General features: G+C 46.6%; 1 protein-coding gene across 3 annotated transcripts; it reads right to left on the bottom strand.

Moving 5' to 3' along the window:
- Positions 1-2,930: 2,930 nt before the first annotated feature.
- Positions 2,931-12,125, bottom strand: SAP30L (SAP30 like). 3 transcript variants are annotated; one of them, XM_065875023.1, is made up of 4 exons: positions 11,613-12,125; positions 7,165-7,287; positions 4,823-4,921; positions 2,931-3,286 (listed from the first exon to the last, which is right to left on the bottom strand). In XM_065875023.1, exons 1-4 carry the CDS (start codon positions 11,808-11,810, stop codon positions 3,158-3,160), a joined length of 549 nt encoding a protein of 182 aa, XP_065731095.1. In that variant the 5' UTR covers positions 11,811-12,125; the 3' UTR covers positions 2,931-3,157. The 3 variants fall into 3 exon arrangements, with proteins under 3 accessions (XP_065731095.1, XP_065731096.1, XP_065731097.1); XM_065875024.1 differs by lacking the exon at positions 7,165-7,287 and having other exon boundaries at positions 3,158-3,286; positions 11,613-11,810; XM_065875025.1 differs by lacking the exon at positions 7,165-7,287 and having other exon boundaries at positions 3,158-3,286; positions 4,823-4,906; positions 11,613-11,810.
- Between the last annotated feature and the right edge of the window lie 6,191 nt (positions 12,126-18,316).

The raw sequence follows: 18,316 nt of genomic DNA, 5'->3' as shown, positions 1-18,316 counted from the left end.
GCGGTCTTGAACCCTTTGGTTGCAATCTTTCAAGGGATTCAGCTATGATTTTTTTCACATGATGTTGCCAACCTAAGGGTTTGTTCGTTGAAATAAGAAGTTTGTCCGTTTGTTTTTTAAAAACCTTAAAATGAAGCAACATAAATGGCAAGATGTTGACAATTCCATGTGACACCCTTCGGGGCCTATGAAAGAATCACAGCAGGCTGGAAACTGAGGCAGGAGCTGTGCTGTTAAAGACAGTGCCAGTTCCGGATTGCACATTCCAGTTTTTCCCAGGAGCACCAAGAGGAGAGAAGGCAATGTTGCAACATTACAGGTGGAGAGACACACGAGTCCTTGACAGGTGGTATAAAAAACAGGCAGCCACGATGAGGGCTGCTTTCCCCAAGCCCCACTGCTCCCCAAAGCCAGATCCGGTTGCTTTGGGGAGTCGGCCACCTCTGACAGGCTGAAGTCTCCTGCCCCAGATCAAGCCATGGGAGACTGCAGAAGAGGCTAAGGCAAGTGGCTTAGTGGTCTGATGAAAGAATAGATTTCTGCACACAAGGAAAATATAAGTTCAGAGAGCTCTGTCTTCTCTCTCACCTGACATGCTTTCAACAGTTAAGACACCCATAACCTCCACTTTCCAAAGGACCTCTCCTTAGAGGAAAGACGGCTTGGGACTCGAGTATGCACAGCATCTGGCTGAGAGGGGAAAGTTTCCCCAGGCTTCACGTGGGAATGAAAGCACTCTTACAGACACACTTGAACAGACGGAGCCCAACACCACAGCTTCTTGTATAGAAGCGTACTGCTGTCTCTCAACTGGGAACACAGATCTGCTATTGAAGAAACAGTGACAAGACCTACACATCCACAATTCTGGTTCAAACATCAGAAAGACACACTTTTTTTCTCAATAAGATGTGGACATTTCCAGAGAGCAGGTTACCAACACCTTAACCCCACCTGTCCCCAAACTCCAGCCTGATGAGAAAACACCCACCTTGACAAAGGGGGTTTGGTGTTTGACACCTTCAAAGCCTTTCTAACTCAGCTTCTCAGGAAAAAAATCGACATAAGCCACATACTTTAGAGCCTTCCTGATGCTCACACATCAACAGCCTTCAGCCGTGAGTAGCGAGACACTCTCTAAATACCTATTGAATCTGCACAACTAAAAACACGCAGAGAGCACCCTCACGTGCCCAGGTATATGAAAATAAGATCCCTTCATAGTCTAGAGTATGCTCTATGTACATTCATTTATACATATTTTAAAAGGCTGCAATCTGCTAGACATGCATCGTGAACACTGGTGAAACGTTGGCTACAGCGAACACACATCGTTTTATTTAGTGAGAGTGGTGGCCCTGTCCCCGTCCACGGAATGCATGCTCCACGGAACTGAGACCTTTGGCCACTCCACCACCATGCTTGGGGGCCAGGGGGTGGGGCTGTTCTGACTTCTCTGCGTGGATGCTCAGATTAAGCCGTCAGTGAGTCACTAAAATGTTCTGCCAGGCCAGGCTGTCCACTGCTGCTTTTATTTTATTTTATTTTATTTTTTTTTGCCGTACGTGGGCCTCTCACTGTTGTGGCCTCTCCTGTTGCGGAGCACCCGCCCCAGACGCGCAGGCTAGCGGCCATGGCTCACGGGCCCAGCCGCTCCGCGGCATGTGGGATCTTCCCGGACCGGGGCACGAACCCGTGTCCCCTGCATCGGCAGGCGGACTCTCAACCACTGCGCCACCAGGGAAGCCCTGCTTTTATTTTTTAAGGCTTAAGAAAGAACTCAGAATGAAAACTGAGTAAGAAAGTGATACCTTTGACCACAATATATGTCAAGATGGTCAGAAATTAGAATTCAAGTCCTTTCTTCTCTTTCCTTCCCACTCCCTGTCCACACCCTCTGCCCCCCAACACACTGACTAAAAAATTTTGCAAAAGCATACTTTTGGATATAAAGCTTTCTTTTCAAAGGATACTTTGGCTCTGATATAATTAGATAGAGGAATCTGAGTTTTTGAACATAAAAAAAATCAGGTAATTGTTAATACTTAAAAAACTTTAGCAATCATCCCCCCTAAAAGAGAGGCAAATTGCTCACAAAAATGAACATCGGATGGCACTGACCTGTGTTGCTCAAACCCATGATTTGTTGCTGACCTCCAAGGAGGTCAAAGCTGGTCAGACTTTCTATCCCAGAGCTGGACTTTGGAGCAGGAACCACACGGTCCTTGGCAGCTTTCTTGTGGTTGTGAATTAAGGATTAGTGCTTCTGAGAACATGAGCCCCGCACCACTAAATATCTTCGTTTGTCAGAGCATTTCTGGCACAGGAGAATGGTTGAAGTCACAATACGTAACTTGACCATGAAGCATGAGGCATGAAGGGGTGAACTAAGAGCCGTGGCTCCCGGGACGGGCTCTGCCTCAGTGTTTCTGGAACCTCCACAGATACAGCTTGGCACATGAGATTGCCCTGAAGTTCTCGTCTGACCTGAAATATCCTGTTGGTGCATCAGGATTTCCTCACACTCCGGAAGTTAAGTGGTGAGCAACAGAAACGGCAGAGGCCTCAATACCTGGAGGTGGGAAGCACAAGGCTGGCACTGTTAGTGACAGCTGGATTAACCAGCAAATCCTGACTGAGTGCCTACTGTGTGCAAAGCACAAAGCTGGCGAGGGACCAGTGTCAAATGGATTTGCTGATAAGCGACAAAGCCTGCAACAAAGAGGGGCGCCTATGTCCCCAGCAGACGGGTCTGCTCACGTACCTCCCCGCCAAGCCGTACCTCGCTGCTGGTCCAGGGCTACACCTCACGTGTGGCAGCATGGAATTGCAAGATGACTACCAAAATATCTGTCATCCCACATTTCCAGTAGAACTGATTTAATGCTTTGCTGAATGTGGCAATACTTTGTTTTTCTTTCATTCTTTTTCCGATCTTGTTTTTTTTTTTTTTTTAGTCCAGTAGCTGCCTTAAAGTCTGTGTATAAACATGCTGAATCATGAGACTGTAATCCTCCTGACCGAAAAGATTTACAGTATTCATCATTCAAACTTCTTTATTTACAATAAAATTTAACAGTCTTTACGGGCTTAAATGTAGCAGATATCACCTGTGCATTAAGCATTATACTTCATTTCTTGAAGATGTGCTCCATCATCACTCAAGCTGCTTGCCACCCTCTGATTTCTGGTCCAGTCTACTCTTGTTACTCTTCACCATGTAGATGAAGTAAGCGAGCGTCTCCTTTTCATTCACGGGTATGTTCCTGAAGTGTCGGCTGACAGTCTACATGGGGAGGAAAACCAGAGTCCATTAAACCACGTGAACCATGAGGGCCACAAATTCTAAGCTGTGCGAAAGAGGGAACAGCAAGTTGCTCCCAGAGCTATGGAAGGGGTTATGATTACTGCAGAACTTCCTGCAGCGCTACAGGATGCAGAATGCCCTTTCTTCCCGGGTTTAGGTGATTTGGTTTCCAGGCTTCCAAAAGCAACACTTTATTCCACAACACTCCTAAGGTGCAGTTCTGTTTCAGTGGCAGCCAACTGCCCATCATGGCACAGTCTCAAGGCCATCCTCATGGAGCAAGGGACTGGGACTGCAAGGGTTGACCAGCTGCTACCATAAACTCTCAGGCCCAGGAACTGGGCAGAAAAGTGTCCTTTTAAAATTGTGTCAAATAAATACCCAATTGAACAGATGTAAGTGTCTCACCCAAAAAACCATCTAAATAGTACATAACTGCCTCCTGAAAGACACGAGATTTGAAGAAAAATTCATCATTTACTATGTATTCCTGATACTTTATTTCCAAGTCCTGAGAATGCAGGTCTCCTCTTGCCCCATCTCATCCCACCCCTCCCACCAGGGGTGGACACTGGCTAGGGTAATGTTATCTTGAAGTAGGAAAGGCTTGTGTGCTTCTGTGGTTTATCTGGACGCTGGTGAAGGAGAGGTTTAAGGAAAAATGATGGATCGGCAAGAAAGCTCTAAAGGGAAGACCAAAAACCAACAGGGATGTGACCCCATAAGGAAATCTCTGGATGGACCGAGGGCACTGGTTCAGATAAAAAGGGAGTCAGAGAACGAAAACTACAGAGTGGTTGTCTCTGAATAGTAGGATTGCATTTTTCATCATTTCCCAAGTTTTCTACAATAGACAGAAAAACACATTTAGAAAAGAAGGATGAGAGGGTACCCACACAAATGCCAACAGGACAGAAGTATCAAGGCAAGGCTGTCAGTATATTAAAATAATGGCCAGTGGACCACCCGCATCCCCATCCCATGCCCGGAACTGTGTTAGGGACTCAGGGCAGGAGAAAACGTTCTTAGGCTCCGTTCATTGTAATAAACACTTCTATTACCAACATCAGAGTAGAAGAAATCAAGGAAAACAACCAAAGAAAGAAAAATAGCTCCTACAGAACATGAGTAAAGGTTTGGGGATGATTAATCAGACACACCTCATGTGCAGAATGGAACATATCTAGAAAGAATCTTGCAAAACAAGATTCAAACAAATGAACAAACAAAAGAACACTCAGAACTTAGAATCAGGACTCTTGAGATTCCAAGCTACCAACTTGCTGTATGGTTTTAAGCAAGTCCTTTCCTTTCTCTGTGCCCTGGTTTCTTTTATGGAAATCAGGCCTTTCTAGGTCTAAAGCTGGGGGATTCTAAATTGTGCAAAAGAGGAAAGAGGAAGTTGCTTCCAGAGGTATGGAAGGGATTACGTATAGACACACATGGAGAATCAAGGTCACCATCAGAAGCACAACGCTGGCTCTCCCTCTTTAGAGCGCAATTTTGTCTACCTACTTCTGCTAACTGGGCCTTATTGAAGCCTGGTCTGGTCTGCAATTTGTAGTGCCGTTTATAACGTCGGAGAGTGTTCACCTGCAGCTGGAACAGATCAACCTAGAGAGAAGAGGAGAAACACATTATCCATCACCTGACCAGCCACGACTCACTGAGAGCCCACTGTGTGCCTAGCACTACGTTAGATAGGGGTGGGGATGGAGAGACTACAAAGAAGTCTTAGAAATGGTCCACCAAGGACTAATAACTGGCTGGAAGGACAGAAACAACAGTGGAAGCAGAGTTCTGGCGGGGGAGGGGTGGTCCCAGAAGGCTGATGGAGGTTGTGAAGCTTCCGCTAAGGAGAGGCAGGGTTTAGAGAGACAGTGAGGAAAAGAACTAGAGTAGGGAATGAGAGAGAAGGCCATGGGCTCGGAAAGCCATGAGAGGACATACGGGCTAGGGGTCAGAGGCTCTCATGATGGGTTTAAAAGGTGAGACTGGGTGGTAGCGTGTCTTGACAAGCAGAAGGAGAGAACCTAGCTGGGAGGGCGCTGTTCTAGGAAGATGGATCTGTGGTGGTTTGTGGGAAGACTGACTGGGGGTGGAGGGACAGCAGAGGGAGATGCTGCAGCAATGGTCCAGAAATGAGATGGTGAAGTTGAGCTCTGCAGGGGTGCTGATGCTAGAGGGCATAGCAGGCATGGAGAGCAAAGGTAAAAGCAGACAGACATCCTGGAGGAAGACAGGCCAGAGCTCGGCACAGAGTAGATAGAGGGGCATGACGGAGGACAGTGGGAAGTACTGGTATTCTCAAATAGTTCTCCCCTAGGCTCAGCCTTCGGGTATCAGGATCCTTAACAGCCTTCCAGAGAAAGCTCAAAGCTACTGTAGCAAATGTACAAATCAGCAGGTTAGGGTCAGGGTCTCTGCAGATGACTGGGTAACAGAGGGGAAGGGACCCTCCCTTTTTTTTCTAACAAAGGAAGAGAGGAAAGCTGCACAGTCATGAAATATTGAAGGCCCAGAAAGTTGGGCTGCCTTTACCTGCCTCTAAAAGAGATGTTCTTGCTTCAGGCAGGTGGAGAGCACTTAAAAACAAAATGAATGATCAATATGAGGGACCAAAGTCCTTCTTTCTTTTCAAACATTCCTCAAACCTTTTTTTTTTTTTTTTTTTTGTGAAAAGCATTTAGAAAGTAAATACAACCATTTTTTCATAAAATAATAATAAAAATGCTAAAAGCATTAGAAAGATACTGTAAACCAATGCTAGAAAAGGGGACACAGGAAGGGGCAGAGGGAAAAGGCCATATTTTCAAAGGTTTCCTCCACATCTGCAGACAAAGGCCTGCCTACTCTTTCTATTCCTACACAGTCATTTTCACTCTGAGTGCTAACAGGCGGTTGCCTTATGAAATATTCATGCATCAAATATCCAGTGTACATTATAAACGGTTCTTCTTTTGCTGAGTCTTAAGTGAAAACAATTTAGATAGAAAGAAAATTCGATATTCCTCCCTGTAGCCTTGCTTAATAGACACTGGCACCTTGAAGGAAAGGCAGGCTTCTGGTTTGAGAAGCCTAGGGCTCATCATCTAGTGCGACGGTTCTCAGCAGGGGATGATCCTGCCCCCCAGAGGACACCTGCAATGTCTAGAGACACTAGGTGTGCCTGGCACCTAGTGGGTAGAAGCCAGGGATGCTGCTGAACATGCTACGATGCACAGGCCAGCCCCACCACAAAGAATTATCTGCCCCAAATGTCAACAGTGCCAGGGTTGAGAAACCCTGGGCCAGTGTAGCTGACCTTGGAATAGATCTTTGGGAACAAGCCTGGGCCAGTGTAACTGACCTTGGAATAGATCTTTGGGAACAAGCCTGGACCAGGAATCAGAGAGTGATAGAAAATCAGAGCTGGTGTGACCTGACAACTTACACCTTCATTTTGCAGACCAGAAAACAGAGGGGAAATGACTTCCCCCAATCCATATACACTCAGTCTCTAACTTTAAGGGCAAAAACAAAGTTTTTAAAAACTTGACATTGTGGTTGTATTTAGGTATTTCTCAGGGTTTTTTTTGAAGAAAGTCAGCACAGCCTACTGGAAAGGGCACTGGACTGGGGCTCCCAAACTGTGTGTGTGACTCTGAGTGTCTGTAAAATTGTGGGGCAGTCAGACCAGTTGATTTCTAAGCTTTCAGCTCTCAGATTCCATATTACTATGATTCTATTAGTCACTTTTCAAATACACCACAGCAACAAAGAGGAGACTAGAATTGCTTCTTAGGCCAGGCCAGAGGTAAGGATCAGGTTAGAATCCATTCTCCCAGCTTTCTTAAGGTAAAGTTTTGGACCTTTACCTCAGGAATGTCAGTGTCATGCTCAGGAGAATCTCCACCATCGTCACTTGTCTTCCTCTTCCTTTTATTTCGTACACTCTGGATGAAATTTTTGTGGAAATCGCAAATATACAGGTGTCTTACCTATTGGGAAGCAAATTAAAGTCAGAGTTGCCAATTCCATGGAAACAGCAACAGGTATCTGTCAAATTACGGGGCTTTTCTCCCTTGCGAGGCATTGGAGACAGCAAGGAAGAACACGATGCAAGCCATCATTGCCACAAGTTTCCTACTGAACTGCAGAATGAAAACCCCTCAAAGAGAGCGCTAATATCACACCGGGCAGTGCGTTATAAACCAAGTCCCCCCTGAATGATAAAGACAACAAATGGTATGGATACAGCAAAGGGCAAGGCCCTGCGGCTGAGCTAGCTAGACTGGAGGTCCCTGACCAGAAGGGAGGATTTGCAGGTAGTCAGGAAGCATTCCAGATGGGAAAGCCCATGACTTAAGTTTCAAATGAGGCCGATGGAAGGCGTGAGTGAAGAGGCCCTGAGGAGACCATGTCACTTAGATGGAGGCGACTGCCTATGCAGGAGCATCAGGAGAAATTTGGGGGTCAGGGGCATGAGAACAGCTTAGACTTTCCTTCAAACAAGACAGGGTCGCCCAAGGTTTTTGAAGCAGGGAGAGACGTGACATTTTCAGACCTGTAGGAGTTAGGAACTTATACCTCGCTGGAATGCACTGCCCCGGGAGCAGGAAAGCAGGAAAGAAGGCACTGTGGTAATGGTAGATGGGACAGCCTATTTTTACATTAACAACAGTTACTATTGTATGATGACAACCCTCTGAAAAACCATTTCTGTGTATCTATTCATAATTCTTGCATCACCACACATCTAATCCACAAAGAGAAGTGGAAAGAGATGCAGAAATTCTCACAAGGTGGAACCACATAAAAGAAGCTGGGGGACTTCCCTGGTGGCGCAGTGGTTAAGAATCCGCCTGCCAATACAGGAGACACAGGTTTGATCCCCGGTCTGGGAAGATCCCACATGCCACGGAGCAACTAAGCCCGTGCACCACAACTACTGAGCCTGTGCTCTAGAGTCCGCGAGCCACAACTACTGAGCCTATGTGCCGCAACTACTGAGCCTGCGTGCTGCAACAACTGAAGCCCGCGCACCTAAAGCCTGTGCTCCGCAACAAGAGAAGCCACCATAATGAGAAGTCCATGCACGGCAACATAGTCCCTGCTCACCGCAACTAGAGAAAGCCCGCGCGCAGCAACGAAGACCCAACGCAGCCCAAAATATATAAATACATAAATAAGAAACTTTAAAAAAAAAGAAGCTGGATACAACTGCTGCTTTTCTAATGCAGGCTGGAGGCTTATTATAATAGTAAGTGAAGGCGGCAACAGCAGCTAAGATGTGAAGAACGTGTTCTTATTAAGAATATAACTAGCAGGGTTGAATGGAGGATGACTGTAAATGACTTGGGGTTGGTGACACTGAACCAGATGTTGCGCAAATGTTCTTGAGAGACTTCTGAATTTGAGCTTATTCCTCAAATGCTTAAAGATAAAAGTAAGCTGATAGGAAACCAGCATAATTAATTCAGGCCTTTTCACAGAGAAAATAATGAAAACTGTTTTTTATTCAGATGAATTAGCACTTTCATGTGGTTGGATTAGTGAGTCATGAGTAGTTTTAAGTTTACATTGTGAGGGTGTCTTGCAGACAGCAGGTCATCAATAAATGCTGCTGCATCAACACAGCCACCCCCTTGCATCTAAAAGCAGCTTAGGCCAGTAAAAGCCACATTTACATATGGCAACAAATTGGAATAGCTTTGCCAGATTCAACTCTGTCAAAGGACCTGCGGACACAGCACGTGTCACTGTCCCAAAGAATCTCACCTAGTTGATGTATATATAGACTACTGGATGTGCTTTTATGAGGAAAGAAAGCACACTCACAGCATACCCTACATACCTCACAGGAAGCTGGCCCTCATGTTAGCTAGTTTCACATGTAAGGTCTGAGAGACTAAGCTGTTCCTTAAATTCACAGAGTGACAGACTTGGAAAAAGAACAGGCAGAAGACGTGATTCCTAAAGCTGTGGCTGGGAGATTTCAAGTCAGGACACTAGAATAATGGAATCCTAGATGGAAGACAACTCAGCAATCACCAGTGTAACCCCGCTGGCTCCCATCTCATTTTCTATTGGGATAATCTGAAGCCACCTAGAGTGGAGAAATGACCTGGCCAAGGTCATCCAGACCTTCTAACCCCTGGCACATGTCCTTTCCTCCTGCAATGTTTTCCTTACTCTATTCTCCACTTCTACTTTTCTCCAGAAAAAAGCAGATATATGTCAATTGGAGGGATGTTTGAAAGCATGTTATATCTTAATAAATCACAGAACACTGCCAATGTTTACATGAAAGGAGTTAAACTGCATGAGTAGGATTTAAGGTGCTATTATTTAAAAAGGTTCTCTGCTAGACCCCTTTACAAGATAAATAGTCATTATTCCTCCTTAACTGTTTTCAAGTACATATTGGTTTTCAGAAATTTCAGAGCCCAGTGGCCTTTAGGGAACTGGGGGTGGAGAAAGGAGGGTGGTAGAAAAGGCTCTAGTGTTTTTTGTTTCCTGTTTCACTTTCTGCAACAGCTAAAAATTCTTGTAACACAGCAGTTACTTAAAACTGAATTCCTGCCCAAGCCTGTGAGAATGAAATAGAATCCCTTTCAGAAGAAATGACTCCACAACACCACCTTCAAACAAACTGTGAGTGATTCTGCCTTGAAATCCTACTCCTTCAGAAGCATTACCTTTTGGGAACTCTAGTACCAGGCTCAGGCTGCCTCTCTTCTAGACAGCGTGTGTCAAACGGTCAACATAGCCCAACACAGGTTTTCCAGCGGGGTCACCGGAAAAATGGAGCCTCAGTTGCAGCAGCAGAATTGTTCAGATGGTGGGTTTAAAAGAACTGGGAATTTCTTTTTTTTTAGTACTATAAAATATTATTATAAGCTGCTCAAGTAAAGGCTCCCAACAACCTAAACAGAAGGTGGGCAGTGTTTCCATGAGGATGAATTCATTACTGTCTTAGAATTAAGAATTCCATTTCCATACATGTCCTATCCAGGCCACGACAGTGTCTAGCCGACAGTGTTTGCTTAGATGAATTCCTTTCATTCATTTATTCATTCATTGATAGAGATGTGTACTAAGAAAGCCATCAACTCACCCTCAACCACTTAAAAGTAGCATATTTCCATTCAAGAGTTGCAAATATAACTGTTAACTTAAAAAAAATGGGGGTGAGAGTGAAGAGCGTAGAAGGAAGGGCAGGGAAGAATTTTTTTACTTATTAAACACTTAATCAAGGCTTATGCATGGGGCTTGGAAGCAAATCAGACAACGGATTCAAGAAATTAACCGGCCTCTTAGGTGCTGTGTGACTTTGGCACTGTCACTTCCTATCTCTGGGCCTCATTTTCAGTTGTAAAATCAGATATGGAGAAGTGGGTGCCCTTTCAGTTTAACAAGCAATCTCTGATTTCCCCTCAAAGTGGAGAAATTTTGGTCCTAAAAGAGAATGGATGTTAACCACCTAATCTCCTAGCTGGTCTACCTGAATATTAAATACCCCTCTAACTTCCAATTCCTAATCACCAGGCAGACACTTAAGGCTTGCAGCAACAGATGTCAAAACAGACAGTTCTTAACTGGTTGACAATACGCCCATCTTTAGAATAGCTAACTAGAAGTGGTGAAATCACACAGGAAAAGTTTTCTATTCAAATTTAAATTACCCACCTCCACCCTCCTGGGCATTTGTAAAGAAGTTAACCCTATAAAAATGGATTTCTTCCTTTCCGTCACTTCGACTGCCAGAGCCACCTCCCGAGACCAGATCTTGGTCTTATTTCTGCCACATCCTTGAAAATCCCAGGTCCCCACAGCTGCCTGCTGAGCAGCGAGCTCGGTGACCCTCTGCAGAAGCTGAGGCCGCCCCAGACAGGGACGTTAACTGCCACCTTTCTTTTTCTGAAGGAATAACACGGATCCGAGAAGGAGGAAGAAGTTGGAGAAGACCTGGGTCCCTTCATCACCTCCTCCCTAATACCTGCTCCTCCGTGGGCGAACCAAATGAACCCACCTCTTCCTGCTCCCATGTCTGCACCAATAAAACGAGCTAAAAACTGGTATCAAATCTTCCCAGACAGGAAGGGTCCTCGGAGTCCCCGCCGCTAACCTCCCGGATTTGGGTAGAGTCCTAGTTAGAGCCCACCAGCGCCGAGCGGCCTTTGCAAGCCCAGCTCCTCAGTTTGCAGATAAAGGGCGGCGAGGCCCAGGGCGGGGAGGGCTCCCGAGTCCCGCCCGCAGCCCGGGGCAGCGGCCCGAGAGCTGCCCGGTGCGGGGGCCCAGCCGGGGGCGGGGGCGGACTCACGCTCTTGTCGATGTCCAGCTTGAGTTTTTTCTGCGAGATGCTCTTCTGCACCCTCTTGCTGAAGGAGGCGTTGCCCGCGGGCCGGACGCAGCGCTCGCCGTCCTCGATGAGGCAGCAGCTCTGGCCGTAGCCCGGGGCGGCGGCGGGGGCGGCGGGGGGCCCTTCCCGGCTGTCCTCCTCTGTGCTAAAGCCGTTCATCTCCCCGCCCCGGGCCGGCCCCTCTGGGGGAGGGTCCCCCGTAGGCCACTCCGCGGCCGCGCTCCCCGCGGGGCAGGTTGCCGAGGCCCCCGCACTCGAGGGTCCCAGAGTCCGTCTGCAGCCGAGGCGCTGCCCTGCCCCGCGACCGGGAGGCCCGGCTCCGCTCCGCCGCGCTCCCGCTCCTTCGGTCTCCGGCCCCGCGTCTCCGCCAAGCCCCTTCCTCCCCGCTCGCGGCCCCGGGGTCGGCTCCTGCGGCTCGCAGGGCCCCGCCGGGAGTCACCCGGAGGCGCCTTCTGCCGGGGGCCCTTAACCGTTACCCTTCGGCGGGGACGTCCGAGAGGGCGTCCCAGGAAGCAGCCGCTCCCCGAGGACTCCAGGCCCGGGTTGGCAGGGGGTTCCGAGGGCCCCCGCCGGCTCCCGCCTTATTTCGGCTGCCGGGCAAACTCGCCGCCGGGCAGCTCCCCCGGGGTGGCGCGGCCTCCCCGCGCGGGGCCCGGCCTCGAACCCGCGGCGTCCGGGCCCCGGGGCGCGTCCGGCCCGCCCCACCCCTGCAGCCGCTCGGCTGCGCCCCGAGTCCCGCGGCAGCCCCTGGGCCGCCCGGCCGCCGCCCGCCCAACGCTCCGCACCACAACAGTTCGCTCCCCCGCCCTCCGTGGGACAGCGGAAGTCCCGCCTCCGCGCGTCCATTGGCCGCGTTCGCACTCTGGGCGGGGCCGCCGCCGCCGCTGGCGCGTCCCATTGGGCGCCATCGTCGCCAGTCCCCGGCGCCTGGCTACTTCCTGGACTCTGCTGGGATGGGTTCAAAGTAGAGAAAGTGGAAGAGGGAAGAGTTCCCCGGGTGAGGGAGGGGAACCGGGCCGCAGACTCTCCGGGCCCGGGAATGGATGGTTAGCAGGGTCCCGGCTGGACGGAGGGCCCGACTCCGGGTACGGAGGATCACTTTCGGGGGACAGAAGTGCAGACGTGGGCGGGGACGCAGAGGGAGAGATACGCGGAGGGGCATGTGAGGGGGGACCTAAAGGGGATAGAGAAACTGTCATGAGAGGTTCAGACAGGGTGAAACGGAAGGACCGCGGCCAGAGGACCCGCAGACCTGCGGGATTGAAATCGGATAGAAAGACAGTCGTGGCGGGAAAGACAGAGGGACGATCGGGACAGATAACGTGGAAAGACGTGCAGAAGAGGTGATGGGGGTCTGATGGCAGGTCTTGCAAGGTGGTCAGAAGCTTAGGGTGGCGGAGACCCCCCACTGTGGAGACTGGGACTGCCTTGGTCGGCGCGGAAAGAAAAGGAGAGAAGGAAGGGGACCCAAGGGGCTTGGGTGACCCTTCCGCTGGGAAGAATCGGAAGTCGGGATTAGGTCTGGAGGGTGGACTAGGTGAACCGCAGGGAAGAGGAGGCGCTGCGCAGGAGATGTAGAAAAGGCTGGGCCAATCTCGGCGTGGAGAAGGGCTTGTCGTACTTTGGGCCCTCCCTGGAGCTCTGTAAACTGTAGTTTCTAATGCTTTAAGCCTCCGGATTTATCCGCGAGGTGACCGCGCCCTGCGGAGGCCCAGAGCTTGGGGTTCGGCGCCCAGGACGTCAAACACACACTCAGTGCTGTAGGGAAATCCTCTAATTCGGCACGCCTAGTCAGGCCACCTCTCCACTGGGTAGCCTGGGGACAAATGAGGGCCAAAGGCCCGAAGGGACTAGCCCAGGGTCATGCAGTCTTTTAGGGCTGGGCAGCATTTTCTCAGGGGGAGGGGCGTGGAGGGGACTGGGAGCGTTAGCCAAGCACGTGTACCTATTTTGATACTACTAGGTGGCATTGAAGAGGCTTCTGGTTTGTTTCTTGTTGAAAACGGGAAGCTACCAGTTTTCATGTTTAGAAGCAGATGTCCTATGATCTTCAGTTTTCCTCAGTGGCCTTAAACGTATTTGTACCCACTAGCCTAGTAATTTCTCACATGTGGGGCAGCCATTTCAGGAAATCGGCCTACCGGAGAATATTTTATACGCAACAGTGTTCATTATGGGATTATTTATAATAGGGAAAATTTTAAAAGAACCAAAAGTTTCACATAGGAAGATCAACAACCTAACATCTAACATGGTTAGATGTTAACATGGTTGATCTAACATGGTTAGATCAACAACCTAACATCTTCAGAATGAGATATTTTGCAGTCATTTGCATTCATAACATCAATGTAAACGTTTTCTATATAAAATAATTCACCACTGACTCTTCAACAAAGAGTTGATGAGTTGGAGAAGTGCTTTATTTACGTTAAGTTTAAGATACAGGATATAACATTGCATATGGGATATGATGTGTGTACATCTATGTTTTTAAAAAAAGAAAAACAACTATTTGTGCCTAAGAAATACACCAAAGTACCAACAGTAATTATGATGGATATTTTCCTCCCTTTATTCTACCTTTGCATTTTCCCCAGTAAATATTTCTTGCCTTTACAGTAGGAAAACATAGAATAAAAAATTAATGGAAAAAAGGCAAGCTGAGTAAGATTCTTCCCTCAGAGTTCATATATTCAAAAATAAATTATTGAGCATATAATGTATACTCACTTCAGGCTTGGCCATACGAGGAAGATGAAATATCCTTGCTTTAAAAGAGGATATCTTCTAGCAGGGGAGCTCGGACATCAACACAGAAAACAGCTGGGTATCTGTACAAGGCAGTGTGTGATGTTGCTTTCAAACTTGATTAGTATGGATAAGAGCTCCTACATTTCCCACATATATTTTTTTCAAAATAGCATTTGCATCCAGCGCCAGGCTACTGCAGTACACACAGTTTCTTCAGCACCAGCTTCCCCTGGCACTACCCTTCTGGTGGGGGAGGGGCAGGGGGGGTCCTTTCTCCTGGGTCCTCTATCTCAGCCCCAGGAGTATTGTCTGCTCCTTACATCTGCTCTTCCTGTATTCTTTAGAGTTCTCTTTACCTCTTACTGGGCAATGCCTCATTACTACAGTCCCCTGTTACAATTAATAAATCTTTATATTAACCTTTCCCTGCTCAAATTACTGTGCGGTTTCTCTCCTAATTACCCCCAGCCTCTATGTATTTTCTTGGGGGCGGGGCACATGCTTTTAACCATCCTTTACATACAATTTCGTAGTCTTTCTTCAAGGAAAGCTTTCTCATAAGCTTTCCCCATGTTGTTATATAGGTTAGTTCCAAATAGTAATATTTGGAAAAAATTCTGATCCCCTTGCTGGGGGAGTAAATCTGTAACTCCAGAGGGGAGATATAAATAAATATTCAGATATTGAAGGAATGAATACAGGAGAGAAGTTTCTGTGATCTTGTTCTGCTTTGTGTAGGATTTAAGATTCTTGAAATGGCCCAGAGAATCTGACTTGTTACATTTGTAACTTTAGGTAATTAATCTACAACATATGGTTAAGTGCTTAGAAAGATCTGGCTTTTTAGATTTGTAAGTCTGCCCTTATTGGACATTTAAAGTGTTTGAGAAAATCAGGCATATTCATTTTGTAACTGTAGTCTGAAATGTCTAAGGAAATTTGATTAATTAAGGCTGTAAGTCTGTTAAATGTTTGAGGACTGAAGCTACTAAATTTAAGAATTAATTTAATAGTAGTCAGAACAAGTGAAAGTGATTGTCCTTATCTTCATACAAAAAATTACTAGACTTATAATGGAATAACAAGATTTGTAAGTTGAATTTAAAGCCTTTAGGAGAAGCTACGTTTTTAAATGGGCAACTTGAGTCAGTAACTATAACATTCTTTTCCATACCCAAACCTACCCCCAGATATTTAAAATTGCAGGTTGATAACCCCCAGCTTTATAATTCTATCTGAGACCTCTCCTCTGAACTCCAGATAACAACATTCAGCTCTTTGCTTGGAATGCTCCAGAGGCATCACAGACCACGATGTTCAAGTTAAACTTCTCTGACACCCAGATTCGTAAATTGCAACCTGCATCACCCGTGACTCTCCCTCCCTCTCACCCCACTCCAAGCCAACCCATCAAGGCACTTTCTTCTACTTCCAATAGATATTTAGAATCTGTCCTCTTTGCTTCATTTTCTGCAGCCAGCCGCCTAGCCCAGCCCACCATCATCTTTTGCCTGAAGTGTTTCACTGGCCTCTGAGCTGGTCACTAAGTCACTTGTTCTCTAGGGAGCATCTACACAAACCAGACCGTGCCACACCCTCCTTAAGGCCCCTCACCAGCTTCCCAGTGCATTCTGACACTGCCCCCTGCCATCTCTTTGCCCTGCTCCCCGTGCCTCAGCTCTAATTATTCTTCTGTAAGTTCCTCAAAAAGGCCAAGCTCCTTCCTACCTCAAGGTCTCTGCACTGGCAGTTCCCTCTGACTGAAATGCTGTTCCACCTGCTCCTTTATGGCTGGCTCCATCCCTCAAGTCTTAATTTAAATGTCATCTCCCCAGAGAGATTAAGAGCAGTTGGTTTCCCGCGCCCATCTGTTCTCTGTTCAGTGTCTTTTCTTATTCGCATTCATCACAATATGCAATTAATCTTTTTTATTATTATTCTTTTTGTTGTGTGACTGTCTCTCCCATTTTTTTTTTTTTTTTTTTTTTTTGCGGTACGCGGGCCTCTCACTGTTGTGGCCTCTCCCGTTGCGGAGCACAGGCTCCGGGTGCGCAGGCTCAGCGGCCATGGCTCACGGGCCCAGCCGCTCTGCGGCATGCGGGATCTTCCCGGACCGGGGCACGAACCCGTGTCCCCTGCATCGGCAGGCGGACTCTCAACCACTGCGCCACCAGGGAAGCCCCTGTCTCTCCCATTACAATATAAGCTCCATGAAGGCAGGGACCACGTCTGTATTATTTGCTGCTGTAGCTCGAGTGCATACAACACTATTTCTCCAATTCTGGCGGCTACCAGAGTAGGGACTCAGTCAACGTTTTTTCAATAAATTAAATATATTCAACGATACCAAGATATTAAGTGAAAAAAGAAAAGATACAGAGCAGTATGTAGAGTATAAGTTCCATTTGTATTTCAAGAAAATTTTATACACACATTCATGCACATATGTATATGAAGGATACACAAACTAGTAATTGTGGTTGCCTCTATGGTGGAGACTGCAGGTCAAGGAAGGAAAGGCAGAAAGAATTTGAAGCTAATAATGCATTTTCCTATTTGAATATTTTACCATGTGACTATATTTCTTTTATAATAACGGTAAGAAAAATACTGTCTTTTGGTATTGTTAGTGGGCGATACAGAATACCAAAAAAGTAGGAAGAATCTCAAAATAAAGGACAGTCATCTAACTGGAATAAATTTAGCCTTATTTTCCTCATTCCACTGAGAACCTGTGAAAGATTGCTCTGGCTCTGGCCCTTGTCTGCAGCCTGGCACTTGACAGGTATCGCGGCTCTTGGCATCATGTATAAGAGCAAGGGCTCCTTACTCTGAAGCACTTGGTTTGAATCCCACCTCTGCCAATTTATTTGCTGTGGAACCATTGACAACTTAAACTATAAGAGCCTGAGTTTTCTTCATCTATAAAATGAGATAATAGTACTTCTCTTATAGGGCTTCTGTGAAAATCAAATGTGATAAATGTAAAGCACTTAGCACAATGTCTTGCATATAGTAAGTGCTCAATAAGCGGTAGTTATTATTTCATATGTTACATGATGACACCTCTAAGCTTCCCATTGAGTTCAGGTTTCTGCACGTGAGGGAGAGACATCAAAGGACAAGAAGGCAAGGTGGCACTGCTTATCTGCCAACTGTTTAGTCTCCGCATGGGTGGTCTCCATATCCATCTGCCTAGCAATGATTGGGAAAGTACTTGATTATTTTATTGCATCTTAATCTCATAAAATTGTGTGAATGGCAAAGTGAAAGTACCAACAGTAGCGATGTGACACACGTGCATATAAAGCAAGTGAGAATGGGAGAAAATGTCTGCAAATCATATATCTGATAAGGGACTTGTATACAGAATATATAAAGAACTCTTACAAGTCAATAATAAAAAGACAAGCCAATTAAAAAGTGGACAAAGGGTTTGAATAGGTATTTCTCCAAAGAGCGTATACAAATGGTCAATAAGCACATGAAAAGATGCCCAACATCACTAATCATTAGGGAAATGTAAATGAAAACCACAATGAGATATTACTTTACACAAACTAGGATGGCTACAGTCAATAAGACAGACAACAGCAAGTGTTGGTGAAGATCTGAAGAAATTGAAACCTGCATCTATTGCTAGGAGGGATGCAAAATGGTGACACCACTTTGGAAAAACAGTTTAGCAGCTACTCAAAATGTTAAACATAGAATTACCAGATGACCTAGCAATTCCACTTTTAGGTATCTACCCAAGAGAAATGAAAGGGTACATCTACACAAAAACCTGTACATGAATGTTCATAGCATTATTCACAATAGCCCCAAACATGGAAACAACCCAACTGTGTATCAACTGATGAATGGATAAACAAAATTCTATCGAGAATACGGAATATTATTCATCTACA

This window comes from Phocoena phocoena, chromosome 3, assembly GCF_963924675.1.
Source record: "Phocoena phocoena chromosome 3, mPhoPho1.1, whole genome shotgun sequence".
In the NCBI taxonomy this organism is placed as follows: domain Eukaryota; kingdom Metazoa; phylum Chordata; class Mammalia; order Artiodactyla; family Phocoenidae; genus Phocoena; species Phocoena phocoena.
The sequence above is the reverse complement of the archived record's forward strand: the minus strand, read 5'-3'. Positions and strand labels throughout refer to the sequence as shown.